The following is a 16,244-nucleotide window of genomic DNA, read 5'->3' on the forward strand; positions in this document are numbered from 1 at the left end:
GAGGAGACAAAAAGCACAGCTGCAGCAGGGGTCATGGAAGTTGCAGGTGTGAGGTTGGCTGCAGGATGCCAAACTGCCATCTGTGGTGATGCTTTGTGATATGTTATTTTGCAGTCCACTTGCCTAGAAATGAGAGCAGGAATATAAAATAACAGTAACTGAAGATAGCTTTCTTCCAGTTTCTACTGCCTTGCTGTTTAGCCAGAAGTCTGTGAAAATGTAAGAGTTGAAATGGCATCAGGCTTAAAGGATGAACATAGTCTGTTCAGTAGTCTGTTCAATCTTTCGGGTACTTTTTCCTGTGTTGCTTTAAGCATGTCTATCCTCTGCTGTCTAGAAGATGGGGAGAAAAAGAAGAAGGGTTGCAGGTGTTATTCGCTTAAAATTGTACAAAGAGGAGAAAAGTGGCATCATATTGCTTTGCTTATTTATGTTGTTAGTACACATTGTTGTGCCTATGTGCTGACACTTTAAATAAGTAGGGTAAGTAACCTCAAGCATTTTTTTTTTTAAAAGTATGATGGTTGCCATAATTAAGTCAGTGATGTCCTGTAAACATTTTAAATTCCTAGTTCTTGTATGCTGTTAAATTTTTCTGTCTGGTATGCAGCATGCCTGCTTGTTTACAAAATGCCTTAGAGCTGCGTGGATTCCCTCATACTGTGTGCAGAGTGGTTTGTAACACTGTTAGGCATGTGTTGTTCTGAGCAGAGAGATGTACTTGGAGCCACGCTTTGGACTGCACAAATAATAGTTTCCAGGAACGGTCATGAGGATCAGTAGAAAGAACTTTGAAGAGTATGTGGATGCAGCAGGATCTTTGGCTGAAGGGAAGCCCTTTTCTGGCGGCTGGGGTAATGCAGGCTACTCCAAAACCCAGAGCCTGAGCAGCTATTTTCCCAAAAGGCGTCCTGAAATAACAGAGAGGGGGAGTCTGAGCATGCTGTCTTTCCTCTCTTTTTTTCCTCCTTATTTGCACTACAAGAAGGATCTAGGCACCGAGGGAACTAGCTTTCTTTTCAAGTTGGAGAGATTTGCATAGGGCAAATTACGTTCACTGGTGTCTACTTTTGAGATGCTTCCTTTTGGAAGTAGAGGCTTTAAGCAGCTTTAAGACCAGTAATACAGCATAGTGCATTACTGACTGTATGTGTCATTCTCATCTAGAGAGAAAGTGTGCTTATTATGGTTCAGCAATTTCTTTTTCTAAATTGAGAGAAATGAGATGGTGGTCTCTATTCAGCCCGGGGGAGGAGGGGTCAGGGGAGAGGAAATACCGCTTTGTGTATGTGCAAATTGAAATTTCAACTATCTGCATAAAAGCGATGGGCACTTACAATATAAACAAGTTACTATCTCAGTATCTGTTCGTGGAGTTGATTGACTAGCCTTTTCATAATGACAAAATTTACATATTTATGGGGTGGTCTTAGAGTTTGGGCATTTTTTTAATTGAATTAAATTGAATTATGTCAACTGCTGCTAGATGGTTTGTCTTTTTATAGAGGGTGAGAGATTTTCTGTTTAAGAAGACTCAAAAGAATTAACAGATCATTTGGCAACAGATGTCCTGCAGCTTGTAACATGCAATTTTGATTTGCACTCCAGACCACTTCAATTGGATGTGTCCACTCTATCTGGAGAAAAAAGCCTTAGACCTCACAGATTTTGCTTGTGCTTTTATGCAGCTGCCAGACTGGCAAGGAATATTTTTATTATATCACATTTGAAATAGTATCTTAAGGCTACTTTCTTGTGCTGCACATTTAGTATTCTCGGTTAAGCTCTTTAGAGCCTGTCTTACAGTGGCATCATATTTTTGATGCTAAAGCAGTAATAACTTCAACTGCTACATCTCTGGTCTGTATCCAGTTCCTGTGACCTGTACCATTAGTCTGTACAACAGCCTGTGACCTTCATGTGTCTTACATTGTACATTCACAATGGGTTGTAAAACTGCAGGTGGTATGACCTGCCATCACCTGCTGTAAAGGGACTGGAAATGAGCTATTCTAAGGGTTCTTTGAAAGGATGTATTGCTCCTGCAAGTTAGCTGATGGAAATGACTGGTGGGTTGCCTTAATGGATATGCTGGATTAATTACTGTGAAAGGCAGGAAGAAAATGGGCACTGAGACGGTATGTAAAACATGGAGAATCCCAGCATACCTGTAACCCAGCTGGACCATCACCTTTCTCCATGAGCAAGGTTTGTGGTGACAAATAGAAAGTATGGCCTTCCTGCAGAATTTGCTTCTTTTGGCATGCTGGACCCTTTTGGCAGTAAGCGGTGATCATACCAGTGGTTAGAGGAGCTTTTTCTACCTGCTGGTTGGCTGAAGATGGAGTTGCACAGATTTACAGAGGTTAATAGTTAACAGTGTTTTTAATGAACTTTCTGGTTTCAAGACCTTTTGAAACAGCGCCTGCATGCTCAGCACTGTGTAGGTGGCTGGGCTTGCCTTAGAACAAGAGCATCAGCAGGTGATACTTTCTTCATGGTACCATCAGAGTAACAGCTTGAGAACCCCTAGCTCTTCTAATTCCTGCCACACGTACCACAGAAGTAACTGAAAATGTAGGGATTTAGTCTTGGAGCACAATTTCTTTTATTCTTGAGACTTAATTTCTTTCTAAAAGCAACAGTTTTATTTAGGTTAAGGTAATATAAAATGCCAGTCTTGCAGTTTTTGAGTAGATCTTACCAGTACAGGTATCTCTAATAGCTCAGACATGTTTCATGCAAATTAAAAAATACAGGGACCTGTTTATAAACATCCAGAGCAGGTTTATGGTGTGGACACTGACTGAGGCTACTTGTTCACTGCAAGAGTGGACTGGATATTTAGCTCTTAATTCTGATGAATAGGGTTTTTCTTAGTTAACCTCATTTAAATGGAAGTGGGAGAGTGGGGGAGGAAAAAGAAATGGGAGGGAGTGTTCACATTTGTGGAGGCAATTTTTTTTTTTTTTTTTTTAACTAAACGTTACCTGCTGTAAATCGTACACTGTAACACACACAGCATTAAAGTATGAGGTGGATTTTTGTAGCTGCTGGAATAAACATGTCTGTGACCCTTTGATAATAAGTTGCATGTCTAAATTTAGCACTTTGTAGTTAAGGAACCTCCCTTGTTAATTTGTACCACTGGCTGGAATACGGGCAGTGCACTGAGAATTTATCCCTTAAATTTTGGCAGTTCTGTTTATGATTACATGATGCTGTGTGACATTCTGTAGAAGACTCAAATGAAATCAGGATGTCTTCGGGGGCAGCATCCTGGTCTTCAGGGACATCCCAATGGAAATTCTTGAATTTATCACACATTTTGATCTTTGTGCTTGCATTTTTTATGTTTTCTAGTTGGTGGCAAATGTAACTTTCATGTGTGCAAGGAAGGTGGAAATGTGGTAGGTAAAGGAAAAATCATAAGGAAGGGGAAATTTATTGGTTGCTTTATGAAGTATTTTCCCATAAACATTATTGGCAGAAAGTATTGCAAACTTCCAGCAACATAAAAAGAAATTTTACTACACCATTTCTGGCACACTTGGAAGTTGTGTTATAGAACAGCATGTCAATTTTCTGGACCTGCTAGTATCTTTAGCTCTTAAAGAGGATGCTTGGGTTTTGTTTAAATTTTTATCTCTCCAACTTCTGATGACAGGATGCATTGTTTAAAAGTGACAATACTTGATTCATAAATAAAACCCTCAACAAAAATGGGTATCTTGCAGCTAGCATACATAGCAAGAAAGGCTTGCTGCTAATGCAGACAGGATTTGTTCCTGCAGTTTAAATGAGCTGAGAACATGGATGAAATAACTTTTTCCAGCTATAGATTTTTGTTGTTGTTGGCTTGAGAATCTCTTCAGACATGATGGTCAGACAAGATATAATGAAAGTATTTATGTAAATAAATATTCTGCCCCAATGATAATACAGTAAATCCTATCAGTTCCATGTTTTTACTGCTGCAGCTTTGGGTGCAAAAGTGATTTTTTTTTTTTTTTCCTTTATGCTCCTACACATCTTTTTTTCAACTCTATGAATTGATAGAGCACATCTGTGCTACTTGAGAACAAACAACTATGAAGTCATAGTGCCCTAAATAGCTTGTAGGATGGAAATGCTGAAGACAGCCTTCTTTTCATCTCCTGTGGGTCCTCTTGTATGGGACTCTGGAATCTTGGCTTTGATTCTTCATGCAGTCTTCACAATATCCACATCTGGGCTATGAATGTAGCTGAGAACAGATCTGCTTTAGATCTTCATAGCTAATAATAACTTTAAAAAACAAATGCTTTTAGTACAAGAATATTTGTGTGGTCTCTAACACAGAATTAAGACAAAAAGGAGAATCCCATAGCATCCAAATCGCCTTGAACGGGTATCAGATGCCAGAATTGTTCAGTTTTCTCTCAATTGACAAAGAATCTATTTTTTAAATTCTTGCTAAATCTTCTTTGTCACAGTTAAAATTCCTATCTCATCTTTCTTTTCTGATATCTGCATATTCTCACAGATAATCTGCATTACATTCAACATGGTCTCTATTTAAAAAAGGACATTTTGCAGAGCTTATTGTTTCCATTATTTCAGTTTTACAATAACATATCAGACCCTTTTCACTAGCATACATTTTTAATCATATTTTCTTGGTACCAGGATGTTACCTATTTAAATAGCATTGCTTATTGTTTCCTAATAACTGGTAAAAGGTGAATCTGTGTTTAACTGCTAATTGCTTTGAGTACATCTGCATCCTGTAAAAATACCAGTAATGCTCAAATATCACTACTTCAGGCACAAGAAAGCCTCATAATTTAAATATTTGAGTAAACATATCAAACATATAACGGGTGGGAGGAAGAGAAAATTGATGGTTGGACACTTTTATTTTTAAATGTCATGAGGGTTGTGCTTAATTGTGAAATAGCAACTAAAATGAGGAGGAAAAGAGATTGGCAAGATTTCCTCATTCTTAGAAGAGGAAGCAGCATCGCGCAGCTGACCTGGGAACACATGCCAAGAGATGACATGAGCGTCTCGGATTCAAGCGACTGTTGCTGTGGTCTTTGCAGTGTCTGAGGAGGTAGGGCGAAGCTGGGAGGAGGACCTCAGGACTTCCAGTGTTTGAACACAGTAAGAAACAAGATTCAAACAAACCTTTGGATGAGAGGCTGAAGGCTTCTGGGTGGCAGCAGACTCATTGCAGGCGTTGGCTTTAACTTGCCTTGAGAATGAACTTTCTCCTTGGAGTGCCTGAGAGAATAAAAAAAATTCTAGTTGGGTTGGCATGTTTTATGCCATGACTTTTTTTTTTTTTTTTAATTGCCAGAGAGGAAATACTGGAATAGGCAATGACTTAAACTGTTTGGGGTGTGTTTTACATCACACAGTCCAATCTGCACTGAAAACAGGAGAGTTCAACAGTAAATTCCTAAGTTTTAAATTCATTGAAGTTCACGTGGCTTTAAAAGCAAGTCTGGCTCAATTGGTTTGCGTGTGTTTTTTAAAAAATTAGTAAGTAGGAGTAAAGGTTTAAAATTCAAGACTAAACCTGTCTTTTCTTGGATGAAGCACCAGCTGTTGCCAGTGGATGTGGTGTGTGCAAGTGAGATGTGGCCTTAATAAGTCACCCTTTCAGAGTTTTGCCTTGGTGCCACACCTTTGTTTGCTGGTGCCATTTTTAGAGATAAATGACAGTCCATAAAGAAGCACTGAATCTGACATCCTGTATCTTACTTAGTTTTGGGGGAAATGCTGTAATTCAGGCTTTGTGGAAGCAGAATGTAAATCTGTTACTGTATAATTAAGACTATACAGATTGTTTTGACTTCTCGTTCCCTATGTCCACCCAAGAGTAAAAGTTCAAACCTATCAACATCTTAAACAGGGAGACAGAAAGGGAGATTAAGAAGTTTCATATAACCTTGTGTGATGGTAGAAGAAGGGTTAAACAGATATGTGAACATCGCGGTAATAGGGTTTTTTTAAAGATTTAAAGGGTTGGTTTGTTCTGCCCTTACTCATTTAATTATAGTAGTGTATTAAACTTAATATTTGCAGTGAAGTAGCCAGTAACAGACGTGTTTAGGTTACATTTTTTCCAGGGGCAAGTCCGTGCAGAAAAGTGTATTTGCTGTATTTGCACACCCACGTAGGTATAATAGGCGCCTGCTTTTAGCTTTGGATACTTGTTGAACAACCAAAAATGGGTTTCTGGGGTGTCTTGAAAACCAAAGCTTGAATGGGAGGCTGAGATTCACATCAGTCATGCAGGACAGAGTGTATTTGTTATCAAACTGTGTGACAAAGAAACAAAATTCAGGGGATTGCTTTGGAGGCTTTCCAGGCATGTAAAAGGAATGTTCAATCCTTGTAGTCTGATGTAAACTCAAGTTAATTTTCAAGGTCCTGTAGGACCTGGGCTCTTCCCCACATTTCCCTCATTCTATTAGATCTGAAATCCTTGATATTTCAGTAGAATAAAGAGAAACTGTTTTTTTTGAGGTAGCTGGCTTTGAGTTACTGTTCTTCATATACATTTACTAAAATAACACTGAAGTTGCACAGTGGCACAATTAATATTAAGCAGGAGCGGGGGGATTAGGGTGTAGTTCAGCTTTTGCTATCATTATCCATTTTCACATGTTGCTTAGCAGAAACGTTTCTGCTTCCTCTGCCAAGAAGCAGATTAGTTGATGTTGCTCCAGTTCTGAAATCTAATTTTCCTTCTAAAATAACTGCATCATAAAGTTCTAGTTCATGGTCAGGAAAACTTTCTTGCAAAGTGTTTTGAGTCTCCCACAGAAACAGAATGGGAATTGAGTAGATATTAAATCAAGCAGCATCTGAATACATAATTAGTCACCCAAGCCTCAAACAGAAAGCCACTTGGAAGCTTACGGGGTTTTTATTCAATTCTCAAGCCAAACAAGTGTCTAATAGCAGCATTAATTCTGTAGTTTGGAATGCTTTTTTTTTCACTACCATAAAAAGGTACACTTGATAACCATTACTACAGTTTGTAAGTGTTCCAGTAGTATTTTTTTAAAAAAACATTTTTTTACTGCCCATTTAGTTAATTCATAAAAGGAAAAGATCTATTTTCAGACGCTGAAAAGGGGGGTTCAAATAGTCTCTGTTTTTGTGGATTAATTACTGAATATCTCTTTAGTTCTGTGGGGGCATTTTATTTTCTTGTGACTGTTTTCAAGAAGAAAATGAACTCGTGGGAAGGAAGCTATGGAGAAATAATTCAACAATGGGACATACAGAATACATCAATCTAAATGTATGCTTAAATGGCATGAAACGTGTTCTGGAAGATATCCCTCAGACAAAGGTAACTTGTGCTTGCTGGCAGAAAGCTGCATCCTGTTGTCGACGAACTGTAAGGAAATACTGCTGGCTTCTACTTCAAATGGATTAAAATAGGCTGTATGGCTTCCATGAAAGTGTATTGTCCTTGGCTTGCTGAGACTGATCACTTCGAGAAGAACCCAGGGAAAATCCTTGCCTATCTCCAAGCAGCTCAGCTTTGGTTCCTCCAAATGCATGTGTGTGCTGTTGCCAAATGGCTGGTACCAGCTGTCTGTGGTCTGACTTGTAACCTCCTGGGAGGTTGTTAGCTGGTTAAACTGTTCCCAGTGCCTTTAAATATAGCAACACAATGAACAGTGAAACTGTATAAATGTATATTTTAGCAAGAGTAAAGCTTTGGTATCTAACTATCTTGTTTTCTTCCTATAGACTAGCAGAACTTGATTTATATAGTTTAATGTATCCCGATATTCTTTATTGCGTTGCTTAACTTACTTTCTGAAGATGGCTGTCTTCTCCATAAGGGATAGCGAGTATGCCTGGTCCATGCACTTAGAGCAGTGAATCCCATTACTTTTAATTAACTTTTAAAAATATATTAAAAAGGAGTTGCACTCGATTAAGGACATGGCTTTGGGAAAGATAAATACCTGTGGACTGCCTGATTAGAGATAAACAGATTTGGTGCTGTGGTTTTACTGCAAATCCAGGTTTGGCAAAGTCATTTGCACCAGGTACCTTCAGAGGGACAAGGAAAAAAAACTTACAAAGCTGGACAGTTCTTGTGTGATCAGGTTCTTATGGGTATGTTTACACCCAAAATAGAAAAAGCACCAAAATAAACAGCACTGGTGTTTATTGCAGAACTGTATGCTCTGGTTCGTGGGCTAACATAGCAACTAGTGTGAAATAGTAGCGACAAGGGAGTGAGTATGTAATTTGGTGACTTCTACAGTACTGTCATTGTTCTTCTGCAGCTATTGCACTTGCTGCATGGGAATCCCACCTTAGGCAATAGCACGTGATTTTATTTATTTATTGCATCTAGGCGTTAACTTTGGGACTGACAGTTCTGTGTAGCCACACTTAAGAATGATGTAGATTATCTTGGCCAGATTTAGCAAATGGAGATGTTTCGCTGCACCGATGACTTTAAAATCTCCCTTATGTACCTGGAAAATAGGAGCTTGCTTACCTTCTTCCTGTAGAATCACTGTTTTGGCTTCTGTGGTTTTCTAAGTTATGATTATGGATTGCCATAAGATACAATGTTCCAAATATAGCCCGATGAGACAAATGGGGTCTCTTCGTGGAGGTGACATCATTGGAGTAAATGGAAAAATCATAGCCAAATCCTATCCATTGCACTTTGCCATTTTCTTCTGGCCTCTTTTACGGGAACATTGCAGTACTATTTATCCTCACCTAGTTTAACTGAAGCTTTGGCCCATGTCCCACAGTTCATGTTAAGATGGGGTGATATGGGGAAATCTCCCTTTCCTCTTGGTAATTCATGGTGGTTCTTTGCACAGCATTTTGTCCTTGAAGTTTTCACTGCGACTGAACTTAACATGTAAGGAAATGGTGGGATGGAGTTGCTTTACTTGGGTGTAAACCTGTAGTGTGATGCCCAATTTGTCCTGCAAGCCCCTAACTCTGCTTCACTGTGTCTCTTCTGTGATCTGTGTTTATCAGTGGCAGTGGGGATGTTACTGGCTTGGTGAAATCAGTATCTGCAGAGGTTCCAAAATGTGCTGTAAATTCCCTATATAAACACTTAGGTCTTGTTTTTGTTCTAGCCCTGATTTGTTGCCAAATACTATTATCCTTATTGGTCAAAGGAAACAAGGGGCCCAGGCTTCTACCAGAAATAGCATCTCTAGTTAATGTACAGCGGTTTGTCCATGCTTCTTCCTTCTCACTGCTCTGGGAGGAGGCTGCTTGTGTTGCTTGCTTTGTGATGGCTGGGAGGCTGCATTTTTTTAATGTTTGTATCAGAACTAGTTTGGGGAAAAACTAGAGTTCACTCTCAGTCTCTGTGCCAGAAAGCTGGTGCTTGCTTATCTGATACGGGTTTGTATCAGAGGAGGGCATTCATGGGATTGCTCTCAATGGGCATAAGAGATACACTGCTAGTTTAAATAATTCATCCCTTTTTCAGTCACTTTTTTTCAGGTGTGGTGTGTGTCTTTGTTGAATCTTGCATGACGGCTGCGCGATGAGAGGAATGCATTCCTGGCCTTAGACGCAGAATGCAAACTATTTGGGATAGTAAGTGACATGGCTGGATGTGGGGTGCTGTGGCAGCAGCTCTGTCTGCCCTATCCCAGCCCCATGGGAAGGACGAAGCTGGGGGGAAAGGGCTGTGTTGCTTACTTAGACAACACCAAATAAGCTGTTCTTGCAGCAGAAGTGGAAGGATTTGAGAAGGACTAAAGTTCACAATTTAAAAACCACTTTAGGCTCTGTTCTGCCCCCGTAACACTCCATACACTGCTAAATTTGTGTACCGGCAGGTCAGTCTGTCTCGCCCCAGTCTGAGAGGATCCCCCCCCAAAATGCTCCTTTTCTTGTGCTCGTGGCTGACGGGAAGGCCAGTCTGAGGCTGTGTGATACATTTTGTTGTGAAACTGCTGTTTGTGGTTGCTCTCAACTCCTCTCGAGGAGTTTGTTTCCATAAAGAGCCGCTGCCTTTGTGTTCCTTAGTCAGGAGACTGTTTCCACAGAAACTGGAGTGTTGAGGATGGTGGTGGCAGGCGGAGGGAAGGTCACGATCAGCCCCCTGAAGAGAGGAGGGTGCCAAGGAAAACTCCAGACTTCAGTGGGGAACTGGCAGCTGTGCCTGCAAGGCTAAGTTGTGTGCTGTGAACGTGCACTGGAGCAGCGAGGCACTCTGGGGTTCAGAGCTGCTTCCAGCTGTGCAGTGATAGCAGGGGAAAGTGTGCTCTGTATTTGAAGACGACTATCACGGTGCACCAAAATGCACTTGAATTTGTTGGTCTGAAATAATACTGACAAGTGCAGCATTGCATTAGTGCCTTCATGTGACAAATGAGATGGAGCAATGACTTTCAGTACACTTTCTAATGAACTTTCACTTCCCTTAGAAGTTTTCCTTGCCCTGGTCTCCAAAATAAAAATCTTGAGAAATGAAGACACAACATTTTTCCTTCTTATCTGCACCCCAGTACCCTAAAGGGTGGAAGCGGTGATGCTGCAGGCAGAGGCAAGGGTATTGCCTTGGGCCCATGTGCAGGGATTTCAGGTGGTGACAGTTTAACCCTTTGGAGCCCATTGAGCATATGGCTAAACAGCTGTTGCCTATTTATGTCCTACAGCAGCTGCCCTTGGCCCTCCCTTCCACAGCACCAGCTGCTGGGAAACCCAGGGGGAAAGGGGGTTTTCATCCTTTGTGCACCCACACAGTCCTGTTCCTCCAGGCTGCCTGCCTGTGGGTCACTGGCTGGCTGCAAGGCTTGAGGTTAATAAAAGAGAGCTGAAGTTTGGTGTGCTGGTGAAAGGCACAGGCATTTCTGTGAGTGGATGCTTTAAAACTGAGGGGAAAATACAAATGTTTTTTCTATTATAACCAGCTTTTCTGTGAGTGGTGAAAGGGTTTCATTGCAGGCGAGCATTCACATTAGTGGATAAGTTGGTTTTCACGCTGTGTTTCATATCCATTTATCAGTTTCTTCCCGTCTTAGATGTTTTGCTCACCCTTTAATCCCTGGAACCCTCTCTGGCCTGGGAACTTATAATTTATTTTCTTTTACTTCCTTTTAGCTCCCATCTATCCTTAATGTTGCATTTTATTTTAACCAGATGGGAATTAAGTAACTGAATCCACTTGGGCTGTTCCCAGTAGCTCCTGGTATTCCCTAGCTCAGTATTGAGGTTCTAGGGCTTCGTTTCCATGTCTGCGTGAGTATCTTTCTGAGGTAAGGGCTGAGCAAGTACTTTCATCCACTGAGTCTTCTGACAAACTGTGGAAAGGAAGCCTGGTTTTGGTAAATCACGGGAGATTTACTCACCATGGCAGAGCTTTGATGTGGTGGTGCACAGGCGCAAGAAAGCTATCGAATGTTGAATTATGCCACTACTGGTTGGGATCAGTGAGCTGCCTCCTAATGCTCTGATTCAGTCATGGGACAAAACCCAGCGGTGGAGATCTGTGTGTATTTCTTCGCTGCCATTTTAAAATAACCTAAACAAAAGGTTTGGAGCTTTCTTGATGTGCAGATCCCTTTGAGCTGGAAAAGCAGGGCTGTGAGACAACGTGAGCGGTGACTTGTGCTCTCGGCAGGGCTGTAGTCCTGTGACTAATGCAAGTTTATCCTTTCTTGAGTTGTTTGCCGGGTCCTCTCTGTGCTTGGTTAGTGCCGTGAAGGTCACACAAAGATATTAGACAGTTGTGAACAGTGCTGAGAGGGCCAGCTGGTCGGGATGGCACTCAACCAGCAACACTCCTGCTTCTGAGATAGAGGGGTCGGGGAAGGGCTGAGAAGTACTGGCATGCTGCTTTCAAGATATCAAACCCAGCTTTCTTCACACCTCTAAGCTAGGGAATAGGTATGTGCCAGGAAACAAATCCAGGCATCAGAAAAGTAACAACCTGGTCAGTTTGTCTGAAAGGATTAGGAAATAATGTAAAATCTGCAACCCAATAGTTGGAATCTCTTATCTCGCATACTTCCCATTCAGCAGGGAGTAGCAGTGCCCTCTCTGTGGACGGGGAGAAGATATGCCATCACCGAATATATCAACAAAATGAAATGGCAGGAGGCGGCTCCTCTTACAGCATTAGTAGCTGGACTCCCCTGTAATCAGGTTCCCCTGAGCATTTGTTTTTCTGCTTCTTAGCTTTCATCTTGCATTGAGGGTGTTAAAATTGCTGTTGTTGGAGGGTGAAATTAATCCATCTCAAGGGTTGCTGCTGTCCTTATACAGTGCTGCTGTTTAGATGACTGGGAAACTAAATTGTGTGACAACATCGCAGGAAGAGGCCCTAAAACTTACTGAGGGCAAAGTATGCAACTGAAGCTATCTAAGACTGAGTGTCTCTGGGGAAAGTAGGGAGAAAAGTTGGGGAAAAAAAGAATCGTCAGCCAAAATGACAGTTTTTCTTTGTTATTGCATAACTGGAAGGAAAGGAGACTCTTGGGAGCAAATAAGAATACAAATAATATTTTTTCTGTGTATATTAGATGTTTAAATGAAAAGTGCTGGACTCCCTTCAAAGTACATATTTGCAAAAACCATGAGTGAATTGTCCTGATTTACTTTGCAAAGCAGTCATTCTCATTATGTCCTCCTGCCTTGAATTGCCTCATGCAAAGAGATGTTCAGCAGAAGCTGGCCTTGACTCCCAGCTGTTCCCTCTGCTTCCCCTCCGTGTTTGTTCTTCTCTCTGTTTACCCACGTTCTCTTGAGGGATGACAGATTCTTTTCATTTTTTTGGAAATTTCTGGCTGTGCCGTTGAGTCTGTGGTTTCCTGAGGAATGGTGGTGTGGGGTTTGTGAACAGCTGGTGGGGTCAGACCCAGGCTGACGGCACATGAGCCTTATATCTTTCCATTACACTGATGGTGTTGCCACCGGAGGCAGGACAGCTGTCTGTCTAATGGAATGACACATTTTTCAGCGCTGTCAGTCCTTAAATACCAAATAAATTAAGAGAGCAAGTGAATGTTTCTTGAGAAGAAAGTTCAATGTCATGTAGCTGTTTGATGCATTGCCTCTGGCGCAACTACCTTGTCATAAAACCTGACATCATTTGTTCAGTTGTCTCTCAGAATTCTTTGCTGCTTTTCAGGTTTTTTAATTATAAGTGATGTTACACGTAGTCTGATACGAACTAGAATTACGACATTCAGATTGACTGCCCGGGAAGAAAGCATGTTTCACTAGTAGACAGTGCAGCCTCTGTCAGGGTACCTGTCTGTTGATTGACGAGTAGCTGAAGGAATGACTTACCAGGATTGCACTAGCTCCAGCTTCCAGTACAAATAGGTCTTTTGGAGTAGCATGGCACTGTCACGGGAGCCTTTCATCAAACGACTCGAATGGGCTTTCCACTCTGTAGTCACTGCCTTAATCCAGTGATGCAAGTATGATACCACCCTGCAGAGTGAGAAGCTGTAGTGCTGGGCGGAGACTGATTTCGCTAAGCTGCTGTTGCTTGCCCTGTTGTGGAGCATGAACCCATAACCTTTGAAGCACCATTTCTCCCGGTGAAGCTGTGTATTCTAAAATCAAAAAGGCAACAAGTGCCCCACACCTTTACCTCAACGTAACAAACAGTTTGGAATAACAGGGAGAATCAGCTGTTAATACAGTATGTCTCTAAAATCCTCAGCGGAATAGGAAAAAGTGGGTTGCAAAATCAGATGTCCAATAAATTGATCTCTAGACAGAGGTAGGGGCTCTTAGCCTCACGTACAATGAGGTAACTGCTGACTGCAGTTGAGGGTGAATGCAGACAAACCTCTTCTCCTGTAGTTCGCTGCATAATAGATGTCTTACAAGGACATAGATGCAACAGTGTGAAATGTGGGTTCACAAGAGTTCATGTGGTTGTCTTTTTGAGGGAGGTTTTCAAAGCAAACTTGACCATGGAACAGGGAATTGTAGCATTTGCTTCCTTTCCCCTCTGCTCGTTCAACTCCAAACTCTGAAGAGGTCTGAGAAAATCCAGAGGAAATTTTGATCATTTGAGTTGCTCCTGTTGGGAAAAGCTCAGTGTGCTGAGCAGATAGCTTTCTGTATTTCACAGAGAGCCTTTGTCCTGCTGCTTCCCCCCCCCCCAAGACTGTGAACTTCATGTAAATACATCAATGTAAAATGCAGTCTTTTGTGTCCCATTGAGCCCAATGTTCTTCCACTGCTGTGCATGCCCTTAGCCTTCAGCCTGCTTTATTTGGACTGCCTATTTATGCGGTGATGCTGTATTGCGTGTTATTTTCTAGAAAATAAGTATCAGATACTTTTCCCTATCTTTAAGTAGGTCAACCGTTAATCTAATTGATTAACTTTGTAGCTAGTCAATTAAATGGATTTACTTCTACAAGGGGGACATATTTACCCACAGTATTATTATGTGTGTAGTTTTATATAGAGAAATCTCAAAAAGCTTTGCTGTGCAGAGCCTCATGGGGAAAACCCAAAGCGGCCAGAACCTACAGGGAATGCATTGCAAAAAGCAGTTGAACTCTGAGGTATTTTTAAAAACCTCTGTTTTTAAATGATGGTTTTGCCTTAAATTTCAAACTGTTAGGTCGTAGGTATCTTCACTGGATGGTGATAATTCAAGGGTGTTACAAGGCAGTGCTTTGCTGGAAACTAAACCATGAAATGCCCCTCCATTTCGACAAAGGAGTCACTGCAAGATAATGTTTGAGAAATTAGTTCCTTTGGGGAGTTAAGCAGTCACTGCACTTTCGTACTGGAAGCCTGAAGTAGCTGTAACAGCTTGTTTGTGTTCCGAGGAATGCACAGTGTATTATGGACCATCATTCAAAAGCTGCCATGAATTATCCATGGAAAAGTGCCCTCAGATAGGAGCCCCTTGATGATTGGTTAGTATAATTAATATAAACATCTGACTACAGCTTTACATTTTGGTTTAGCAACTCCTCAATTTGAGAAGAGTCTTGGGACTGCCTGGATTTCAATTATCTCCCTGATGCTGGAGGTGGGTTTTAAGTTGATGTTAATTATGTTCCTCAAGGGAAGTCTAGACAGCAAGCAATGGTTAGGGTTGTACAGACAGCATAGTTTGCCCCAGACGTCTGAACCCATAGCAGATCTACCTTTAAGGAGTTAAAAGTGTTATGCTACTTACTTGCTGTTTTGGAGAGGACTACTTTTTTTGAGATCTTCTTTGTGGGATGCTATAAATGCAGCATGTTACTGGGCTTGTGTTCAAATCATGTATTCCACATTTTTCAAAATTTTTTGTGGCTCTTACGAAATATTTGATTAAAAAGAATTCCAGCTTCTTCAGTACAGGAGAACCTGAAAACATGAACTGAATGTGCTGTAAACACTAGAAAACTAGAAGACAGCTCAATTTCGTAAGTTGTACCTTTTTACCACTGATGTTGGCTGTGCTGCAGTTGAGATAAGCTTTTGCTGTAAAAATGATGGAATTGAGCAAGGTTGAGCCTTCAGCTCAGTGTTCCCTTTTCGGGCCTGTTCAGATGCAGCACTTGGGAGCTGTCGTGTAACAAAACCCTTGAGAAACATCTAAGGCATTGCTGTCCAGAATCATGTTGGCTTTGGATAAAGACCAGGTAGAAGATGGAAGGAAATTTGAGGACAAAACAGACAGAGCCTTTTCATCTAATAAGTAGAGGCAGCAGCTTCAGCCAGACCCATCCATGGTCACATACCAAATTGCGGGGGTCATCTTGCACTCTGCAGCATTCCCAGTCTAACAGCCCTCATTTGTCCAACATACCCCAGTATGCTATTTAGTGATGCAGTGAATTACTGCTGTTTTCTGTTCATGGGAAAGAAGTGATGCTGGAGTGGCGACCTGGAGGATACAAACACCCTTGGTACTGATGCATGGGGAGGCACAGAGGGGTGGCTGCGCTGAAGCTGCTCTTTCACAGTGGAGAGCTTGTGAGGGTGGAAAAAGGGAGGCAAGAAGTGCCTGGCAGTTTGGAGTTAATGTGAAGAATGCTTGGGTGTTGGGTATTTTTTTTTCTTTAATGTCAACATAGCCTCCTCCCAATTTTCTTGCACAATTTCACAATTACAGATATTTCAGCTCAGGCTTTAACAACCACTTCTGCAGTTTCTGGAGACAGAAGTGCTGAATTTTGTTGCCTTTTTTGCTTCAGCAGATAGCATGGCACATGGTCCTTCATGCTTAGTAGCTCCTCAGTATTCAAAACATGGGGAATATGGGT

At 41.4% G+C, this 16,244-nt stretch overlaps 1 protein-coding gene across 15 annotated transcripts in view; it reads left to right on the plus strand.

Annotated features, from left to right (window-relative positions):
- Positions 1–16,244, plus strand: part of MTSS1 (MTSS I-BAR domain containing 1) — a 127,025-nt gene that overhangs the window by 35,427 nt on the left and 75,354 nt on the right. Inside the window, exon 1 of one of the 15 annotated variants that reach the window (XM_080378367.1) lies at positions 15,085–16,242. The exons of the other annotated variants lie outside the window; for them this stretch is intronic. Within the exon in view, the coding sequence (XP_080234493.1) occupies positions 16,230–16,242 (13 nt within the window). The 5' untranslated portion in view covers positions 15,085–16,229. Of the gene's footprint in view, positions 1–15,084; positions 16,243–16,244 lie in introns of those variants that run through there. 15 annotated transcript variants of the gene reach the window in all.

This window comes from Falco punctatus (assembly GCF_963210335.1).
Source record: "Falco punctatus genome assembly, chromosome: 3".
Classification (NCBI taxonomy): Eukaryota; Metazoa; Chordata; class Aves; order Falconiformes; family Falconidae; genus Falco; species Falco punctatus.